At 44.2% G+C, this 22,007-nt stretch overlaps 1 protein-coding gene across 9 annotated transcripts in view; it reads right to left on the minus strand.

The window, feature by feature from the left end:
* LOC135556451 (nuclear factor 1 C-type-like) overlaps positions 1-22,007 on the minus strand; it is a 136,799-nt gene that overhangs the window by 87,169 nt on the left and 27,623 nt on the right. For all 9 annotated transcript variants that reach the window (XM_064989664.1, XM_064989668.1, XM_064989667.1 and 6 more), the window contains exon 2: positions 12,190-12,721. In XM_064989664.1, the coding sequence (XP_064845736.1) occupies positions 12,190-12,721 (532 nt within the window). The remainder of the gene's footprint in view (positions 1-12,189; positions 12,722-22,007) is intronic.

Below are 22,007 nucleotides of genomic sequence, written 5' to 3' on the forward strand. Positions count from 1 at the left end.
ACCGAAAGGTTTCCAGATCGAATCCCCGAGCTGACAAGATAAAAATCTGTCGTTCTGCCCCTGAACGAGGCAGTTAACCCACTGTTCCTAGGCTGTCATTGTAAATATGAATTTGTTCTTAACTGACAAGCCTAGTTAAATAAAGGTACAAAAATAAATGGCTTGGAATAAGTTTTGAGACAATTGGGACAAAAAATGTGCATTCTGACCATAGAAAGTCAAGATAAAGGTATGTCTCATCATCTACAACAACGTATGGATGCAGATAGGTCATCAACCTCTGAGAAGTGACTTCTCATGTCTCATTTCCCCAACCACATGAAAGCAACTCAAAGTTATGCTCTGTAAAACAGAAACCTCACTGGGTTCGGGACTCCTGCGTCATAAACCCATAAGTGCGTCTGTGGGAAGTTTCACTCTGAGTGTTTTGTTTACTGTACACATACAGTGTAATACCATAAATGACAGAGGGCTGCTGAAAACCGGATGCTTCACAAGGTTACAGTCCCTCTACTGAATGAATGTACTGTGCAAAGTTGGAAACAACGTGACTCTTGTGTGTCAAATTGTCACTAATATGATAATGATCTAACTGTATTTACTGAAGATGGGGGAAAGTTCTAAGTGTACGTTCCCATTAGACAGAACTATGATGTACAGATACTGTAAATAACACTGGCTGAGAATGAGAAGTGCTTTATATGAATGTAAACCTTTAGGACCCAGGACTAATGAAAATAAACATCTCCCCTGCTCCAGTACTGGGCCATGGCACTCGGGTTTGGGGAGGCTGTTGGATTGGCCAGCTGCTCTGCGGCTACAGTAAGGTCCTGGAGGTTTTCAAGAGATTTCATTAGAAACATCAACAGTGGGAGAAGCAGGGCGGCCAGCTGAATTAGCTTCTTTCGAACCATGATTCATGGAATCAGGTGGTTTACTGAGTGACTGGAATGGGAGTATAAACAACAGCTCCAGGACTTGGGGCTTATTTTCCTCTCAGTGGTGCTCTTTTGTCTCTGATACACAGGCGTAACGTAACACGGCTCTGCGGAGAGGATTCTGACGAGTGACGCCTGACGCCCTCCCCCAAATAACAGTCTGGCAGTGTCGGGACAAGGCGACTCAATGAAGCTGTCTTTCTGTATGGCAACAGCTGCACATAGATTCTGATTAAAAAAGATATATTGAGACTGTGAGACCTCCTCACTCTCTCTCTATGTGTCTGCCAAACTCCCCTGTCCTCCCTCTCCTTCCCTCCATCCAACACTTTCTCTCTTTCTCTTTTGTGAATAGCTGGGAGTTGGGAAAGAGATTCCCAGTCGTTGTTTGGCCTGAATAGAGGGACCTGGAATAGAGGTAACCTCCGATTCCCAGAGAGACTGATGGCCTCATCGCCTCCACACAGGATCACTACTCAAATCCACTTCTCCTCAGCTCCAATTAGCTGTGGTGGGGAGCCATGCTCTGCTCTGTTCTGTCTGACCAGACCACAGGGCCTGGGATAGACCAGGAAGGGAGGGAGCCTAATGTTAGGTCACTTACGTCCCACCCTTCCCAGCAATTAGGGAGCATATGAGTCTGCAGTTGGTCTGGAGCTGAAAAACAGCAATGGGAGGGTGTTAGCACCAGCAGTCTATACCAGGGTTTCCCAGACTCTGTCTTGGTCCTAGCACGACACAGCTGATTCAAATATCCAACTCATCATCAAGCTGTGTAGCGCTAGGACAAAAAACAAAATGTTCACCCAGGGGGGCCCCAGGACCGAGTTTGGGAAACACTGGTCTGTACCACCTTGACTAGACTAGAGAAAACGTTGCTGCCTGCCTGACTGCCAGGCATCAGGGATGGTGAGCTGTTTGTTAGCTGTAATGTTATGAGTCACGTTATGAGTGGGGTTTCAGCAGCACAGAGAGGATTTGGTCTCATAATGGTTTGGTGGGGGTGTTAAATAGCACACAGACAGGGAATCAGAAAGCCCTGTTATAACACAGAGACAGAGAATCAGAAAGCACTGTTATAACACAGAGACAAAGAATCGGAAAGCACTGTTATAGCACAGAGACAGAGAATCAGAAAGCACTATTATAGCACAGAGACAGGGAATCAGAAAGCCCTGTTATAACACACAGACAGGGAATCAGAAAGCACTGTTATAACACAGAGACAGGGAATCAGAAAGCACTGTTATAACACAGAGACAGAGAATCAGAAAGCCCTGTTATAACACAGAGACAGAGAATCAGAAAGCACTGTTATAACACAGAGACAGGGAATCAGAAAGCCCTGTTATAACACACAGACAGGGAATCAGAAAGCCCTGTTATAACACAGAGACAGAGAATCAGAAAGCCCTGTTATAACACAGAGACAGGGAATCAGAAAGCCCTGTTATAACACAGAGACAGGGAATCAGAAAGCCCTGTTATAACACAGAGACAGGGAATCAGAAAGCACTGTTATAGCACAGAGACAGGGAATCAGAAAGCACTGTTATAGCACAGAGACAGGGAATCAGAAAGCCCTGTTATAGCACAGAGACAGGGAATCAGAAAGCCCTGTTATAACACAGAGACAGGGAATCAGAAAGCACTGTTATAACACAGAGACAGGGAATCAGAAAGCACTGTTATAACACAGAGACAGGGAATCAGAAAGCACTGTTATAGCACAGAGACAGGGAATCAGAAAGCACTGTTATAGCACAGAGACAGGGAATCAGAAAGCCCTGTTATAGCACAGAGACAGGGAATCAGAAAGCACTGTTATAACACAGAGACAGGGAATCAGAAAGCACTGTTATAACACAGAGACAGGGAATCAGAAAGCACTGTTATAACACAGAGACAGGGAATCAGAAAGCACTGTTATAACACAGAGACAGGGAATCAGAAAGCACTGTTATAACACAGAGACAGGGAATCAGAAAGCACTGTTATAACACAGAGACAGGGAATCAGAAAGCACTGTTATAACACAGAGACAGGGAATCAGAAAGCACTGTTATAACACAGAGACAGGGAATCAGAAAGCACTGTTATAGCACAGAGACAGGGAATCAGAAAGCACTGTTATAGCACAGAGACAGGGAATCAGAAAGCACTGTTATAACACAGAGACAGGGAATCAGAAAGCACTGTTATAACACAGAGACAGGGAATCAGAAAGCACTGTTATAGCACAGAGACAGGGAATCAGAAAGCACTGTTATAACACAAAGACAGAGAATCAGAAAGTACTGTTATAACACAGAGACAGGGAATCAGAAAGCACTGTTATAGCACAGAGACAGAGAATCAGAAAGCACTATTATAGCACAGAGACAGGGAATCAGAAAGCCCTGTTATAACACAGAGACAGAGAATCAGAAAGCACTGTTATAACACAGAGACAGGGAATCAGAAAGCACTGTTATAACACAGAGACAGAGAATCAGAAAGCCCTGTTATAACACAGAGACAGAGAATCAAAAAGCACTGTTATAACACAGAGACAGGGAATCAGAAAGTCCTGTTATAACACACAGACAGGGAATCAGAAAGCCCTGTTATAACACAGAGACAGAGAATCAGAAAGCACTGTTATAACACAGAGACAGGGAATCAGAAAGCCCTGTTATAACACAGAGACAGAGAATCAAAAAGCACTGTTATAACACAGAGACAGGGAATCAGAAAGCCCTGTTATAACACACAGACAGGGAATCAGAAAGCCCTGTTATAACACAGAGACAGAGAATCAGAAAGCACTGTTATAACACAGAGACAGAGAATCAGAAAGCCCTGTTATAACACAGAGACAGGGAATCAGAAAGCACTGTTATAGCACAGAGACAGAGAATCAGAAAGCCCTGTTATAACACAGAGACAGAGAATCAAAAAGCACTGTTATAACACAGAGACAGGGAATCAGAAAGTCCTGTTATAACACACAGACAGGGAATCAGAAAGCCCTGTTATAACACAGAGACAGAGAATCAGAAAGCACTGTTATAACACAGAGACAGGGAATCAGAAAGCCCTGTTATAACACAGAGACAGAGAATCAAAAAGCACTGTTATAACACAGAGACAGGGAATCAGAAAGCCCTGTTATAACACACAGACAGGGAATCAGAAAGCCCTGTTATAACACAGAGACAGAGAATCAGAAAGCACTGTTATAACACAGAGACAGGGAATCAGAAAGCCCTGTTATAACACAGAGACAGGGAATCAGAAAGCACTGTTATAACACAGAGACAGGGAATCAGAAAGCACTGTTATAACACAGAGACAGAGAATCAGAAAGCACTGTTATAACACAGAGACAGGGAATCAGAAAGCACTGTTATAGCACAGAGACAGAGAATCAGAAAGCACTGTTATAGCACAGAAACAGGGAATCAGAAAGCACTGTTATAACACAGAGACAGGGAATCAGAAAGCACTGTTATAACACAGAGACAGGGAATCAGAAAGCACTGTTATAACACAGAGACAGAGAATCAGAAAGCCTTGTTATAACACAGAGACAGAGAATCAGAAAGCCCTGTTATAACACAGAGACAGGGAATCAGAAAGCACTGTTATAACACAGAGACAGGGAATCAGAAAGCATCAAAGCACTCTGCTTGAAAATGTCAAATATAATCCTCCTATCTCATTAGACTCTCCAAATATTATTGAGCTTGTTGAGTGGAATTTGTTATTGATAACTACAAATAAAAACATTTGTGGTAGGTAGATATACACTCTATGGTCTATATATACACCTGTTTGGGCCTAAGTTCAAATGAAAATGATCACCAGTCATCGCTAGGCCTACTTTAAATGGTTCAATAACCATTGGCCCTCAATTCTGAAGTATAAAGTTGAGTACCTGAAAAGCATTATCTGAAAACAGTATCTGCATTCCATTTTTTATTTAAAGACAAAAAAAAACAAGTGTTCTTTTGGACATGTTACTAAATCCAAGTCCTCATTTAAAGATCATGATTTGAGTCCAAATGAACAGATATTGATGTATACCTAAGACCCCTTGCTGTGCTAAAATTATACTTTTATGCAAACACAAAGATCTCTTTAGAAAGCCAATGAATAACAAAAACAGCATTTCTCTAATTGAGTCAGTGTTGCATGGTGCTACTAGTAATCAGACACATTAGTATCCTTACGCCTCTGACAGTTTGCCTATCTGAGTTCTCTCACATGTCCACTGACACCTCTCCAATGCAGAGAGCCGCTCCAATGTAGAGAGCCGCTCCAATGTAGAGAGCCTCTCCAATGCAGAGAGCCGCTCCAATGCAGAGAGCCGCTCCAATGCAGAGAGCCGCTCCAATGCAGAGAGCCGCTCCAATGCAGAGAGCCGCTCCAATGCAGAGAGCCGCTCCAATGCAGAGAGCCTCTCCAATGTAGAGAGCCTCTCCAATACAGAGAGCCGCTCCAATGCAAAGAGCCGCTCCAATGTAGAGAGCCTCTCCAATACAGAGAGCCGCTCCAATGCAGAGAGCCGCTCCAATGCAGAGAGCCGCTCCAATGTAGAGAGCCTCTCCAATGCAAAGAGCCGCTCCAATGTAGAGAGCCTCTCCAATGTAGAGAGCCTCTCCAATGCAAAGAGCCGCTCCAATGCAGAGAGCCGCTCCAATGTAGAGAGCCTCTCCAATGTAGAGAGCCTCTCCAATGCAAAGAGCCGCTCCAATGCAGAGAGCCGCTCCAATGTAGAGAGCCTCTCCAATGCAAAGAGCCTCTCCAATGCAGAGAGCCGCTCCAATGTAGAGAGCCTCTCCAATGCAAAGAGCCGCTCCAATGCAGAGAGCTGCTCCAATGTAGAGAGCCTCTCCAATGCAAAGAGCCGCTCCAATACAGAGAGCCGCTCCAATGCAGAGAGCCGCTCCAATGTAGAGAGCCTCTCCAATGCAAAGAGCCGCTCCAATGTAGAGAGCCTCTCCAATGCAAAGAGCCTCTCCAATGCAAAGAGCCGCTCCAATGCAGAGAGCCTCTCCAATGCAGAGAGCCTCTCCAATGCAGAGAGCCGCTCCAATGCAAAGAGCCGCTCCAATGCAGAGAGCTGCTCCAATGCAGAGAGCCTCTCCAATGCAAAGAGCCGCTCCAATACAGAGAGCCGCTCCAATACAGAGAGCCGCTCCAATACAGAGAGCCGCTCCAATACAGAGAGCCGTTCCAATGTAGAGAGCCTCTCCAATGCAAAGAGCCGCTCCAATGCAAAGAGCCGCTCCAATGTAGAGAGCCGCTCCAATGCAGAGAGCCTCTCCAATGAAAAGAGCCGCTCCAATACAGAGAGCCGCTCCAATGTAGAGAGCCTCTCCAATGTAGAGAGCCGCTCCAATGCAGAGAGCCTCTCCAATGCAAAGAGCCGCTCCAATACAAAGAGCCGCTCCAATACAAAGAGCCGCTCCAATGTAGAGAGCCTCTCCAATGTAGAGAGCCGCTCCAATGCAAAGAGCCGCTCCAATACAAAGAGCCGCTCCAATACAAAGAGCCGCTCCAATGTAGAGAGCCTCTCCAATGCAGAGAGCCGCTCCAATGCAAAGAGCCGCTCCAATACAGAGAGCCACTCCAATGCAGAGAGCCGCTCCAATGCAGAGAGCCGCTCCAATGCAAAGAGCCGCTCCAATGCAAAGAGCCGCTCCAATGCAAAGAGCCGCTCCAATACAGAGAGCCGCTCCAATGCAGAGAGCCGCTCCAATGCAGAGAGCCGCTCCAATGCAGAGAGCCGCTCCAATGCAAAGAGCCGCTCCAATGCAGAGAGCCGCTCCAATGTAGAGAGCCTCTCCAATGCAAAGAGCCGCTTCAATACAGAGAGCCGCTCCAATACAGAGAGCTGCTCCAATGCAGAGAGCCGCTCCAATGCAGAGAGCCTCTCCAATACAGAGAGCCGCTCCAATGCAGAGAGCCGCTCCAATACAGAGAGCCTTTCCAATATAGAGCCCAGACTCAGCACAATGCCTGCATTCTGCCAGCACACTCCCAGCTCATCGATCCACTAGATTAATTACCATAGAGCTGCAATGTCTTTGACTTTCCCCCGTGACCTCCCTCTCCTTCTCTCTCTGTGTCTGTGTGCGCGTGTGTGGGTGTCTGTCGTGTGGCTCAGTTGGTAGAACATGGCGCTGGCAATGCCAGGGCTGTATACACTCGATACTGTTAGTGGCTCTGGATAAGAGACTCTGCTAAATGACTCAAATGTAAACATATGAATGTGTGTGTGTGTGTGTGTGTGTGTGTGTGTGTGTGTGTAAGCCACGGTGGTAATAGGGAAGGATAGGGTTGTGAAGGTGACCACACAAGCTCCCGCTCTACGTCATTCCATATTGATATATGGAGCTGGGGGGGGGGGGGGGGGGGTCAGTCCCATTTACAAGCAGAATGAAAGTGAGAGACTCCTGCCAAGATCATTCTCACCCAGGTGTTATTTCTGTCCACTAGGAATGGGAGCCCTAAGGACCCCAGGTGGTAGAGAGAGAGTATCCATAACTACATTTACAGTAAACAAAAGGCTAACTCATATTTGACCATGTAGACTAATGACTTATTTAACTTTAAACATACGTGTTTGAATATTGGTAATTAACACCACTTCCCAATTGATTCATTCCTATGCTGAACCACGTAGCCTACCAATGAACGTAGCCCGGGTTCAAGCCAACATTGATGTTGCTTCAATTAAATGTAAAGGCCATTTATACTTCATTTTCTTTCCATATCAGTCATACGATTGCACCTTCAAAATACTGGCAGTGATCTTTGATAACAACCAGAGGGGGAAGGCTGGATGCTCACAGTAACATTTGTAGCTGTCCAAGGTGATATAATTAGCTCAAGTGTCTATGACAATCTGTTTCATTGGCTGTTAAACAACTCCAGGTATGAGAGCAGAACACCTCCCCCCATCAGAGGAGAACAACACTGCTGAACTTGACCCTTTGGAGGCCCGCTCCTCCTCCCATCCCTTCTAAATGTCCGTTGCCAGAGTCGCGGAGCACATTCCTCTGCGGCTGTGTTGACTGAACATGCGTGTCTGTGACTGAGCCTGAGAGAGCGGGATCTCTCTGAGCCTGAGCCTCTGCAGCAGGAAGCGGCCGCCACAGTGCAGGTTGCAGATTTACGGTATGCTGCTCAACGGTCACAGAGACAAGTGTACAGTGTGGTAGTTTAGTGTGTGTGACATAACAGCATAATGTTACAGTGCACACACACAATGTGTTTTTTGTGCAGTGCCGTGGCAGCAGATGGAGGAGACCGGAGATGGGAGGGGTTCACGGGCAGCTCGAGGCAGAGAGGCTGAGCTCGGCTTCTCAGTAAGTGCTCACTTAGAACTTGGCACTGTCTCCTCACAAGAGTGTTGGTCAAACCACCGTACCATCTATTGTGACAATTTTTATGCTATATTGAGCTTAATAAAAAGTCTTCAAACACAAGAAAAATTCAGAATGACAGAAGACAAGTAGAACCTGTTAAAAGAGTTGGTACAGTTACATTGGGTCATCATTTATTATTCTGCAATAAAAACCTATTAACACAAATATGAGTAATAAGCCAAACAGGGGAGTTGTGTAAACACATTATTGCTGCAAATGAAACTCTGATTAAGATAGAGGCAGAAAACAACAAGCTTAACCCAGCATCATCCTTGGGGATCCAATGCATGCGGGAGTACTGCACTCTGCTCAATTAGTAAAGATACCAAAACACAGGCCAGCAAATGAGCAGGGACCAACACAGCCCAGCTGGTGTTGCTGTTTGATGGCTTAACACTGCTAACACTGCTCTCCCTGTCCAACCCAGAGATGAGATCAGGGAGGGAGGGAGGGAGGAGGTGGAGAGAGTGCTCTGAGGAAGGAATCAGAGCACAACATATCCTTGGAACTGAAAGGGGGTCTGTGCCTTTAAGAACAAATGCTGACTGGTTGCCTCTCTGCTCTCCCTCTCTCTCCCCCTCCTTCCTTTCCTTTCCCTCTCTCAGAACTAGCCTCCTCCCTCCTGCCCTCCCTCTTTCTTTGGTCTGAGTGAAAGTGAAAAGCTGCAGCTCCTTATCAGAGTGTTTACAGCCAGGAGTTTGTAGGCTATTAGGCAGGTCAGGTGACAGGGAGGCTGCGCTGCACCATGACCCAGACATCTCAGGGTGAAGGTTGCCTCAGGGAGGGGGGGGGGGGGGTGACAGGGTTTACTGGTGGGAGGGGCCAGAGCCAGCCAGGCCAGAGGTAGATAAGTGGCAAACACACAGCCCAGCTAGTTTATTTGGTTCCATGGAAGTTGTGGGAACGTATGTTTTTGGTTCCATATAGGTTGTGGGCCAAAACTATATGTTTCCTGACTTGTAAAACTGAAGAGAACATTTCGCCTGTTCTGGGAACGTTTATTTTTAGGTTGCAGGGAGGTTCTGAGAACATTTTACTCTGGTTTCTTTAAAGTTTCTTGGGAGGTTTTATTAACGCTCTGAGAACAGAAATGATAGGTTTTGGAATAACTTCCTTAAAACTTTCACTGAATGTTTCATTAAGACTTTTAATAACACTGTCAGCTTATTTTGTTTTAATTTTTTAAAACTCAAAATACAGATAGGACACATGGAAATTCATTTCCTCAGGCATTAATCATGTAAACATATTTATTTTTGTTTGTGACAAGGCATTAGTGAGAATTTAACATATAATCTTTTGCTCTTGATCGGTGGAATTAGTCCAATTCATCACCAGGATGAAGCTAGCATGACATGTTTTTTGCACATACAAAGCTGTTCATTTTAGTCTCTTCAAACAGAACCAATTTCAAAGGAATCAAGCACTCATTAAGATCAGGTGTGGCCAATTACTGGGTGCGGCCAACACACGTGAACAAACGCAACAAGATAAAGGATAGAGCGAGTTATGTTGATGCTGAGAATGGAATGAATATGTTTTTAAATAACATTCTTAGAACATTCTCTAAACATTACTACAGTTTTTAACATTCTCAGAACAATTTGAGAACATTACTTTAAATAGAACCATGAGGAAACTAGTTTCCTAACCAGTTGACGAACGTTCCTAGAACATTACAAAAATTTAAATGAAATGTAACCACATTTGAACTTTTAGGAAATGTTCTGTTAAGGTAATGAAATAAAGTTTCATTAAAATAAAGTTTTTTTGTCAACTTCCGTAAATGTGCTGAGAATGTTCCAAAGCCAAGCAACTGTCCTGCACCATTCCTAGAACGTTGTGGGAAGGTTGTATGCAAACTAACCATAGGTTAATCACGCTCTCACCAAGCTCTAAGAAACATATGGTTCTCATAACATTATGTGCTAGCTGGGATGGTTCTCAGAGTATTATGTGCTAGCTAGGAGCTCACAGCTGAGGACAGAAATCATTTCCAGCACTAGCTCAGCTATCAGGCTTCCCTCTCTTCTCCCTCATCTTCCTTTTTCTGTTCACCTCAGGAACAGCCATATTTATTCAATCTAAACAAATACAGCAGATTTTTTTTAACCTTTATTTAACTAGGCAAATCAGTTAAGAACAAATGTTTATTTACAATGATGGCCTACCGGGAAACAGTGAGTTACCTGCCTTGTTCAGGGGCAGATTGACCAGCACAGAAAGGGGCAGGGGCAAATTGACCTGAGATTGACTAGCACAGAAAGGATTTCAGCTTTAGGCCTATCATATTCAGAGTCAAACGTGGACAAAATCCTAAATAAAAGATGTTAATAATTAAGAAGAAAATAAACTAAGCTAACAAGCTTGAAAACTCTTGTAAAAAACATATTCAGCTAAGAATGTATAGCAAAATGAAAGTAATTACTGATAATGTAACACAACACACACACAACCAGGCCATAGAGAAGACCCTGTCTGTCTGCTCAAACACAGAGGGGCTGAGGAGGGTCTTCTGCAGTGCTGATTCCCTGCATTCAGTATATCGTATAGCAAAACAATGATTTTACCTGCATATGGAGCCAATTGCTTCCCATAATATTTCAAAACTGTTTGCATTGTAACATAGGCTGACAGTAGCAGAGGATTTATTTTTATGATCATAATTGTATTTGATGACAGGCTTTGCTCCTCCCTGCCACTAAAGAGGTCGAATAGAACAGCCTATTCGCTTAATAGTGGGCGCACAGGCTCATCTGGGGTTATGTAGGGTGACCTGGCAGGCTGGTTGAGACCTATGGCAGGGGCCAGGGAGGGGCTGCCTCCTCTGATGGAACAGCTCCTCCTTGGCCTCTGCCATGGGTCCCAACCAGCCTGCCAGGTCACCCCACTCTGAGCCAAGTACAGAGGATGCAGAGAGTGGCCCTGTCTGATGGCTGCTGGCTCTAGCCCTGAGAGGCACCCTGCCTGCTTGTCTGTGCATCAGCTGGTGCCCAGCTTCCCCCTCTAACTACCAGGCTACAACCTTTTATTAAACACTGTACATTTTAACACATCTCTGAGGCTGGCGTTCGAAATCCATGCTCATTTCAAATGATCTACACTGTCAGGACTTGGCTCCAGTCCATTTGTCTCTTTCTACTTTCCTCTCTCTCGCTCGCTCTCTCTCTCTCTCTCTCTCTCTCTCTCTCTCTCTCTCTCTCTCTCTCTCTCTCTCTCTCTCTCTCTCTCTCTCTCTCTCTCTCTCTCTCTCTCTCTCTCTCTCTCTCTCTCTCTCTCTCTCTCTCTCTCTCTCTCTCTCTCTCTCTCTCTCTCTCTCTCTCTCTCTCTCTCTCTCTCTCTCTCTCTCTCTCTCTCTCTCTCTCTCTCTCTCTCTCTCTCTCTCGCTAACTATCTGTCTCTCTCGCTCTCTCTGGGTGGCAAGTAGCTTAGTGGTTAAGATCGCTGGGCCAGTAATTGTAATGTTTCTGGTTCAAATCCCTGAGCTGGCAAGGTGCTAAAATCTGCTGTTCTGCCCTTGAGCAAGGCAGTTAATCTCCATTCAGACAATCCCCCGCACCACTCTGACTCAGAGGAGTTGGGTTAAATGCACAAGACACTATTCAGTTGAATGCATTCAGTTGTACAACCGACTAGGTGTCCCCTCACTCTCTCAAGACCAACTTCTACAGTGATGTGTGACTCAGTAAAGTGGTTGTTCAAAAGATCCTCCACTGAGTCAACAGTTGTTCACTACGCCACAGCATCTGTGTAGACTTCCTCCACTGACATGACACTGATGCAAAAGGAACCGTTGATAAAACACTAGCGAGAATGTGAGTGCAGTGCAGTACCTCTCTCCTGTACGAAGTAGGCCAGGTAGAGGTCCAGCTCCTTGACCGAGACACTGATGTGGTGTGGCTGGACACAGAGGATGGGGTTGTTGCACGGCCCAGCCTTGACCAGGCGCTCTCCGTCCGTGCTCTCCAGCGGGATGCCCTTGAACAGGATGACCATGACCAGGTCCAGCCTCCATACCTTGTCGGCCTGACGCAGGCAGTCGATCCTCCTCATCTTGCCCTTCTGGTCAGGGTTAGAGAGGACGCAGCAGGGGGGCTTCTTCCCTGTGATGGACAGCACAAAGTCCTCGCGGCACTCAGGCCGGATGTCCTTGCGCAGTTTGGCCAGCAGACGCGACGCCCACTTCTGCTTGACCTCGGGCTTCTCTCCCAGCAGCTCGTCCTTCACTGCCCGCTCTTCGTCCTTAGTCATCCTTTTCTCGTGCTTCTTGAAGTACTTGCGTTTGCGCGCCTGCAGGTTGAACCAGGTGTAGGCGAAGGCACGCACATGCGGCAGAAGGGCCTCGATGAACGGATGAAACTCATCCTGGATAAGTGGACAAGAAGAAAGGGGTAAGTACTACTTTCTACATAAATGTACCAGAAGCGACCATGCTGTATGAACCGTAACCTATAACAGTGTATACAGTACTTGTGTATGGAACCAATTACTGTAAATAAAGAAAAGTGCAACCATAGTGGTTCTTTGTCTCCATGCTCAGTGGAACACCACCACCAACAGTAATCATTTATTCAATTATGTTCTGTTGATTATTTGCCTTCTTTTGGTCAGATTTTCAACAAACAAAATATACATCTGCATGACTTTGGGGCACCTCACAAGCCACAGTTGCTTTGCTGTTTAGCCCACAACGATTGAGCAATGTTCTCTTGCTATCTCTAATTACTTCCATATTTTCACTGAGCAAAAATCCCATATGCACCAGCCTGCCCCATAAAAGGCATTCAGAGATCATTTGCACATATAATATGCAAAACGATATAGTCTAATGTATAGGCATGGTGCCTACGTTCATGTGTTTGCATGTCTGCAGGTTTAGCCAAACAATGTATAGACTACGGTTTGTTTATGAGCACATCATAGGCTATAAATGCATGCATATGTATGTATGTGTTTGTTCTTGCTCATGAAGGCCCATTAATTGAGTGATTGTGTGCAAAGGGGTAATCCATCCAAATGTAATGAAATGTCATTTGCACATACAAGCTGAGTTAAAGATTTATTGCGAGTACAGTGCTCAAATCTGTACAACCCACTTCTCATGCTGCCCTTTAGGTTTTGTGTATTTGCCCTGGTATCCATGAAGTTTAACCCTTTATGGAATACCGGTGTCACAATATCAACTCTCCGGTGATCATCATCTCTATCAATTAACTGTAACATTCCAAAATAGAACATTGTAGGATATCCTTCCTCAAAGGGTTAACGTTGTTGGTTAATGGCGTCTCGGTGGGCTTCTTGGTGTCCACACAGAGAGATGTTGGAGTGGAGTGGAGTGTGAAGGTGCTTCAGAGAGCCCATACAGGCCCTTGGAGCTGGCCCAGGGAGCGTAATTGGACATGACTGTATTACACTGCAGATCTCATGCAATTAACAGTCTGCAATACTGCTCTCAGAAGCACAACATTTTAAATGCTTCCAACATCCTCAACCCTGGCATCCTGCTCTGAGCAGACGACATCGGTTTCAGATATATCTATTTTTTTGTTTAAATCATTCCTCCCATACCAACATTACATTTGATCCAGGGATGGCTAGTGTATTATTGTACGACAGTTTGCATTAACTAAAAGATGCATCATGTCCTTGAGGGCGTTCTGTATGATTAAGTATATGCTTTTTGAAGTTGAATCGAAATAAAGCATCTGTGGTGACAGAGACAACATCCTTTATTTCACGTTTATTTAGTCTGGCTTCACTGTGTTCCTATTCAGGACAGTTATAAAACAAATATATTGAACACAGCGACTCCACTGAGAAGAGGAAACCAGTTGTATACATCCTATTTTAAACAGTAACAGCAGGACAAATTGTGTTTTCATGTCCACTTCACTTATGTCAACTTTATATCTAAACAGGGTTCAAAGAAAACAGTTGGCTGTAATTTTGGGGTTCAGAGTCCTTTGTCTTGGCTTGCTGAATGCAGAGCGCACATACACAAGTATGTACAATCAGTGCCGGAAAGAGGGATCATGGAGAAGAGATAGAGTTACTGTGTAAATGTTCCAAAGCTAACAAGTAGAGCAGAGAGAAACTCTCGTGATAGAAACCAGAGGCCTGGAAACCAGACAGACAATCTGGGGCTTTATGAATTTCAAAAAAGAGAAGGCAATTCAACACTGCCACGGGTACAACAAACTCACAGTATGTCTATTTAACGGTTACATAACGTTTGTTTTTAGTAGAGAACGTTTACAGCAGAGCTGCAGCTCTCCAGTCAAGATGAAGAGAGGTTCGCTTCCATTTCAGGCATTCATAATCATATGTGTTTTAGCCAAATGATAACACCACAAAACGTTTAGGAGGGAGAAAGACTCAAGATATTGTAACAATTTGAGTACAAGGCCAAGTCCATTTTCAATGTGTGGTATACTTCTCAATTGGGTGCCTATTTTGCCTATTTGTGTCTAGCTCGCACAGACAAGACTCCTGACCATGGATGTTCCCCTGTCTGGCCCATGGATAGAGTTCCTCTCATTAAACACATTGAGCTGGAATATGAACACCAACCAACCCTGCAGCAAAAGTAAACACTAACATACTTTCATTGAGGTTAGTTCCTATTTTTGAAATATTTCCATGACATTTAGAGTGAACTCCAAATGTGCATTTCTGGACTTTAGGGCATGTCCCTCTTCTCCACTTATCCCTGCCTCCCTTTTATGAGGTCTTTATGTTTTCATAGCTCCCTCCATCCACATACCCCCTGGCTACAGCATCCATCTGTGCAAACTAGACTTTTACAGGCCCTAATGGTAGCCTCTAGCCACACAAACCTGTCCTTCTTTCACCTGTGCCCTACTGCCTCTCTGTCCCAACCCCACAGCAACACAGGACAGTTTCTTAACTGTACAGGTGAATAGAGGTCTGAGACCATCATTTAAAAGTACTAGTGTTGCCTTATCGAACGTTAAGGTAATTAACGTTATTTATGATAAGGGTTACTTACATGGAGAAAATCGGACCTCTCTGAAATCAAAATGGATGGCCCTCCCCCTAAACCCTCCCTGAAGCTTGAAAAAAAAGAGTGACCCTCACCTATGCCCAAAATAACAACTAAAACAAAGTGGATAGCAGAAAACATGTCTATACCGTTTACCATCACTTCTTGGACTGACCAGAGCCTTAGATATGCAGTTTTAAAAGCTGTTTTTCGTCCTGTAAGCATTGCATGGCAGCACAGGAATTTTGATAGTGTACAGGGCTGCAGGCCAGAACGTTGTGGGTTTGCAGACCACTGTGGACAAGGGTAGGGGTGGAAAGATCTCCTTTATAGTAAAAGCATTGCATGAGTCTATCATCGTATTTCATGCAATTCTATGTCATTTTACATATTAGCAGAATCTTTTTTAATACCACACCAATTACAGAAATGACATGCTAAGAATGGACAGAGAGATAGGTCCATGTGTTCATCTTATTTCTCCAATGCCAAATCAGTGTGACATGTTTGCAACGAAGCTCTCCCTGTTTGCAAATAATAAAATCTGAGACGTCATAAGGAATCTGAGCATGTTACTTGCAGAGGTTAGGCCTACCTTTCCACCCCAGACAGATTAAGCCTACTGATGCAGAAGATTTTAAGCTTAAACTGCTGGCTACTCTTCTTCCGTGGCTTAACCCAGCTAGTGTAGGTAACAAGGTAGGTAGGTGTTTCCCTAAATGCTGTCTGGGTTGAAACATCTTCTACACAGAAAGTGAATATCTCAATTCATAGTGACAGAATTAGATTACTTCCAAAGCAAATTCAATTTTTGTCTCCTCGGCTATAGAAGGTTGTAGCTCAGCCTCTAAATTGTCAAAGAACCGAACCAATTATATCCCCTTTATGCACCGGGGCCACATCATTCCCGGGCATTTTACAGCTTGTTTATAGCACACAGCATCACAGACCTAAGCTCTGTTATAGATAACTTTATATAACCAATCCTTATATTATTCCAAATCTTAAACTAACAATGGGTAGGCCTGTGCTTTTTGCCATTTTCTGTAATTAAATGTAAGCCTATGGCATGCATACCTTCTCATACGCTCTCAATTCCAGTTTTGGTTTTAATTAATTTAACAGCCTTCACTGACACAGAGGTAGGCTATTTAAAGAGTGCATGGTGGGTGAAGGAATAGACTGACAAAATCAATGTGTATAGCTGCCTATAGCTTAATTTAGTCTGTCTAACAGGTAGGCCTACCTCTTATTTCTTAAATAGGAAGACATATGCTCTAACACAAAGCCCTCTTGTTGTTAGTAAAGTCTAATTAAAAATGAGTACGGTGTAAATTAATTATGCCTACTCGAATTTGCCTACTTTCAGCACCATGAGCTGTCCATTTCCGATTGGTTGTGCCGCGGCTGCTGCTTCAAGTTTCAGCCCCACAATGTAAGTTATTCGAAACTGGCTTATTGTGAGGTCAATAACTATGACAAATACATAATGGGCAACAAATATATTGGGATCATCAACTAGGGATCATCAACAGGGATCATCAACTAGATTCAGTCATGGGCCGATTTGTTCTTGAGCGGATGGTCGGGGGCCAAATTCGGACTTGGGCCGCCAGTTGGGGAACCCTGGGGTTATAGGCTAGTCCGTGCACAAGATAACGCATTTTTGGACTAGGCCTATCCCCCAAAATAAGCACACTTAATATTGCGTGCCCAGAGTTGAATCAGAGATGAGGGGTGGCATCGGGCACACATCGATATATAGTCTAATAAGCAACTAATTCTACAACACTGAGAAATATAGACATTTCATCAATTACAAATTACATGACCCTCCCCTGGACTAGATTTAAAAAATACTAAACCCTTCCCTTCACTGAAATTGAAAAAGCATGACCCTCCCCCATTTTCCTCCAGTTAACCATTCTGTAAATGTTGATCCATCCATAACTACAGAACTAAAGATGAGATTGAAAAAGCTGTGCAGAGTAAAGGAGTTGAGGGAAGGAGTTGAGCAGCGGGCCCTCTCTCTCCTTTCCATATTGGGCAGGGACCTGCTCCAATGGAATGCTATGGCTTTTCTACAATCAAAATCAGAAGGTTGCCTTGACTTCAGATTTGTTTACACTCTGACGATGAGAATGTTATTGATGAACAGAGGTGATGAATGAGTTCCCATATGGCAGACCGACTGCAGATCTTTGATCAGAGCCTGGGTCTGAAGGCAGCTCAGCGCAGAGCAGAGGCCTGCTAAGATATCTGTCCTGTGCACCTATCAGTTTGGCCATTCAATAGTATATACTGGTGGCTACTGACTGGTGTCAGAGTGGCCAGAAATAACCTGAGTCCAGAGCCCTGCTCACAGAGGAAAGACATGGCCATCACAGCTGTGTTTGTGCAGTAATTGAATCATTTTGTTTTTGCAGAGCCCAGGGAGATGTGTTTTTATTCCTGCTCGTTGCTCGGATACCATTTTTATTATGTCTTAAACAGAGAATGTAATTTCTTTGCAAATCCTTTTCCGAGGAGACAGGGATCGGAGGGGGGGTTGGTCTTTCTAGCGAATGAGAGAATGGTGGAGTTGTGGTCAGATGCACAATGTTGCCATGGTCACACTTTGTGCCAAGCACGTGCCACAACCCAAGCAAAGAAGGAGAGGGTGGAAAGTAGTCTTACAGTTGATGAAGTAACACATCTAAGCTATGGAACTTTCAAATGATTTCTACAGAATCTACCACCTTTGTCATCAGGAAGGTTGGTATAGCCTTACCCTATTTTGCATTGTGAATATTGTAGGTACGGTATTATAACATCAACTTAAACTGAAGAGCTGTATTTTTCCCCCCATATTCTCTTTATCGAGGCAAGAGTGATGCTGAATTCATTATGCTCAGAATTTACACCTTTCTAAGCTTCCATGACAAGAATTCCTCCCTCCACAACCCATCCTGCACTGTAACTACAGCAATCGCCAGAGGCTCTGAATCAAAATGGCAAAATCTCCTTCCCTCTCTCATTCCAATGCTAATGGTCGTAGAATACTAAAACAGCTGATTGCCAAGAAAAAAATGCTCTCTGCTAGTACCAAAGGCCTTCTAACCACACTACCAGCCAACTACACCTACAAAAAGGCACAACACTGGAGAGGAGGGAACCAGATTTAGAAAGAAAGCGACGAGGGCGTGACTGGGTAAACACTGACCATCCATGAAAGTGTCTGCAGTGTCCATCTCCTCCAGACCATCAGCACAATTCCACTCTTTTCCTTGGTCAGTTATGGTGTGAAAAGCATTGTTCCCGTCAAGAACAAACGATCAGTAATAACCCCAAGACTGCACCAATCTCACCACTCATCTCTATTACAGGAATGTACCTGCGTGATACTGAATGTAGATATCTAAATAACTGTTAGCTCCGTTACTGAGTAATAAATCGTTAGGGAAAGTGTGTCGGCCTGTTTCCAGCAGGGCCTGGTAGGGCTGTGAATGTTAAGTGGGTCAAAGGGGATGTTGTGTTGACTTCCAGCAGTGAGTCATCCTGCCTAGTAGCTGCACAATCGCTGAGTCAGCCCTCAGCCACGCACAGTGACAATAGAGGGCAGGGAGGAGGGATGGGCACTGGAACAGAGGCAGCAAGCTACAGAGGAGGGAAGACTCACTGCGGTATTTGGGTTCGCTCACTCTGTCGATCTCCTTCGCTGTCCCACATGGAGGCTACAGCTTTGTGACGGTCTCACAACTATGGAGGTGCTCCGTCAACTGAAAGGGAACATTCTGACCTTTGAAATGTTGATCTAACAAACTCTATTTTGTGTTTCGTCGGTATAAGTTCAGAGTCAAACACACCATACTCACTATGCGGCAGTATGGGTTCAGAGTCAGACATGCCATACTCACTATGACTCAATTAAATACTGGGAAAAACCCATCTGCAATTTCCGCGTCAAAGTTCCTTATGAGTGTTGATGAACAGAACACTCATTCTCTCCCAAAGTGAGAGAGATATGTACATGTGGTGTATGTGGCCAGGGGTGTAAAGTACTTAAGTAAAAATACTTTAAAGTACTACTTAAGTAGTTTTGGGGGGTATCTGTACTTTACTTTAATATTTTTCACTACTTTTACTTTTACTGAACCTATTTCTTTAAGAAAATATTGTACTTTTTACTCCACACATTTACCTTGACACCCAAAAGTACTCGTTACATTTTGAATGCTTAGCAGGACAGGAAAATGGTCCAATTCACACACTTATCAAGAGAACATCCCTGGTCATCTCTACTATCTGTGATCTGGTGGACTCACTAAACACACAGGCTTTGTTTGTAAATGTGTGAATGTTGTAGAGTGCCCCTGGCTATCCGTAAATTAAAAAACAATAAAATGGTGCCCTCTGCTTCGCTTAATATAAGGAATTAGAAATGATTTATACTTTTACTTTTGATACTTAAGTATATTTTAGTATTTACTTTTGATACTTAAGTATATTTCAAACCAAATACTTTTAGACTCAAGTAGTATTTTACTGGGTGATTTTACTTTTACTTGAGTCATTTTCTATTACGGTATATTTACTTTTACTCAAGTATGACAATTGGGTACTTCTTACACCACTGGTTATGGCCATTGTCCATGGCTCTTCTTCTTCTTCTTAGAAAAGACTGAACATTGCACCTGTTTCCCACAGTCTCACTGAAAGTAGTGAGGGTGCATCATTCCTTGCCATTATTTGAGTGGCAAATAAACCTCATTAACTCCACTGCATGCCATTAACAATACATGCTTTATGTTGACGGATCTACACTATAAATACAAAAGTATGTGGATGCCCCTATAAATAAGTGGATTCGGCTATTTCAGCCACACCCGTTGCTGACAGGTGCATAATATCGAGCACACGGCCATGCAGTCTCCATAGACAAACATTGGCTGTAGAATGGACTTACGGAAGAGCTCAGTGACTTTCAACGTGGCCACATCATAGGATGACACCTTTCCAACTAGTCAGTTCATCAAATTTCTGCCCAGCAATAGCTGCCCCGGTCAACTGTAAGTGCTCGTATTGTGAAGTGGAAATGTCTAAGAGCAACAACGGGTCAGCCGCAAAGTGGTAGGCCACACAAGCTCAAAGAATGGGACCACCGAGTACTGAAGCGCAAAATCGTCTGTCCTCGGTTGCAAGTTCCAAACTGCCTTTGGAAGCAATGTCAGCATAAGAACTGTTCGTCGGGAGCTTCATGAAATGGGTTTTCATGGCCGAGCGGCCACACACAAGCCTAAGATCCTCATGCGCAATGCCAAGTGTCAGCTGGAGTGGTGTAAAGCTTGCCGCCATTGGACTCTGGAACAGTGTAAACGCGTTCTCTGGAGTGATGAATCACACTTCACCATCTGGCAGTACGACGGACGAATCTGGGTTTGGCAGGTGCCAGGAGAACACTACTTGCCTCAATGCATAGTGCCAACTGTATTGTGCCAACTAATGTTTGGTGGGGGAGGAATAATGGTATGGGGCTGTTTTTCATGGTTTGGGCCAGGCCCCTTAGTTCCAGTGGAGGGAAATCTTAACGCTACAGAGTCTAGACGATTCCGTGCTTCCAACTTTGTGGCAACAGTTTGAGGAAGGCCCTTTCCCATTTACGCATAACAATGCACCCGTGCAGAAAGCAAGGTCCATACAGAAGTGGTTTGTTGAGATTTGGGTGGAAGAACTTGACTGGCCTGCACAGAGCCCTGACCTCAACCCCATTGAAAATCTTTGGGATGAATTGGAATGCCGGCTGCGAGCCAGGCCTAATCACTCAACATCAGTGCCCGACCTCACTAATGCTCTTGTGGCTGAATGGAAAAAAGTCCCCAAAGCAATGCTCCAACATCTAGAGGAAAGCCTTCCCAGAAGAGTGGAGGCTAATATACCAGCAAAGGAGGGGACCAACTCCATATTAATGGCCATGATTTTGGAATGAGATGTTCGAAGAACAGGTGTCCACATACTTTTGGTCATGTAGTGTAATCCCTGCGTCTGCCTTGGGATTAAGTAGCACAAGCAGCCGTGTGTCTGGGCTGCTTTGAGACGGGCCTCTGTGGGCCTTCAACACATCCCATGAGAGCCCCTAACGTGGGAAAGGAGACTGTGAGATAATGACCATGCATGCCTGTGTGTACATAGGACGATTGAACATGTGAGGGTCTGACTGTCTAGGCTTGGCAAAGGGCTGTTATAGTAAAAGACATCCTGAGAGAGTAACTGATAATGTCGTCTTGCCTCGTCTTCAAAACATCAAGCAAAAGTTCTTTCAACGTGATAAAACATAATTTAGTAGCATGGGAATGATGGGGGTAGGTTTTCTAATGACAAGTCTCAAGATTTGAAAACCGTTCAAGAAATCACAGCATCATAACCATTCCAGTAGTGAAAATAAACTGTGACATTGGGATCAAAATACACATCTACAGATTTACTCTCTTAATTTGATCACCCTGTTATTTCAGAGAATTTTCCTGCGCAGCAGGAAATTGTAGTGTATTGAAGGCTTCTGAAGTTCGTCATTTCCACTTTCACATGTCAGACTTGATTTGCCCTAAAGAAAAATTGATCAACCACTACAAAAATGTCCATTAATTATAATCAACATAATAATTCACATGT

The sequence above is a fragment of the Oncorhynchus masou genome, chromosome 15 (genome assembly GCF_036934945.1).
Source record: "Oncorhynchus masou masou isolate Uvic2021 chromosome 15, UVic_Omas_1.1, whole genome shotgun sequence".
Lineage (NCBI taxonomy): Eukaryota > Metazoa > Chordata > Actinopteri > Salmoniformes > Salmonidae > Oncorhynchus > Oncorhynchus masou.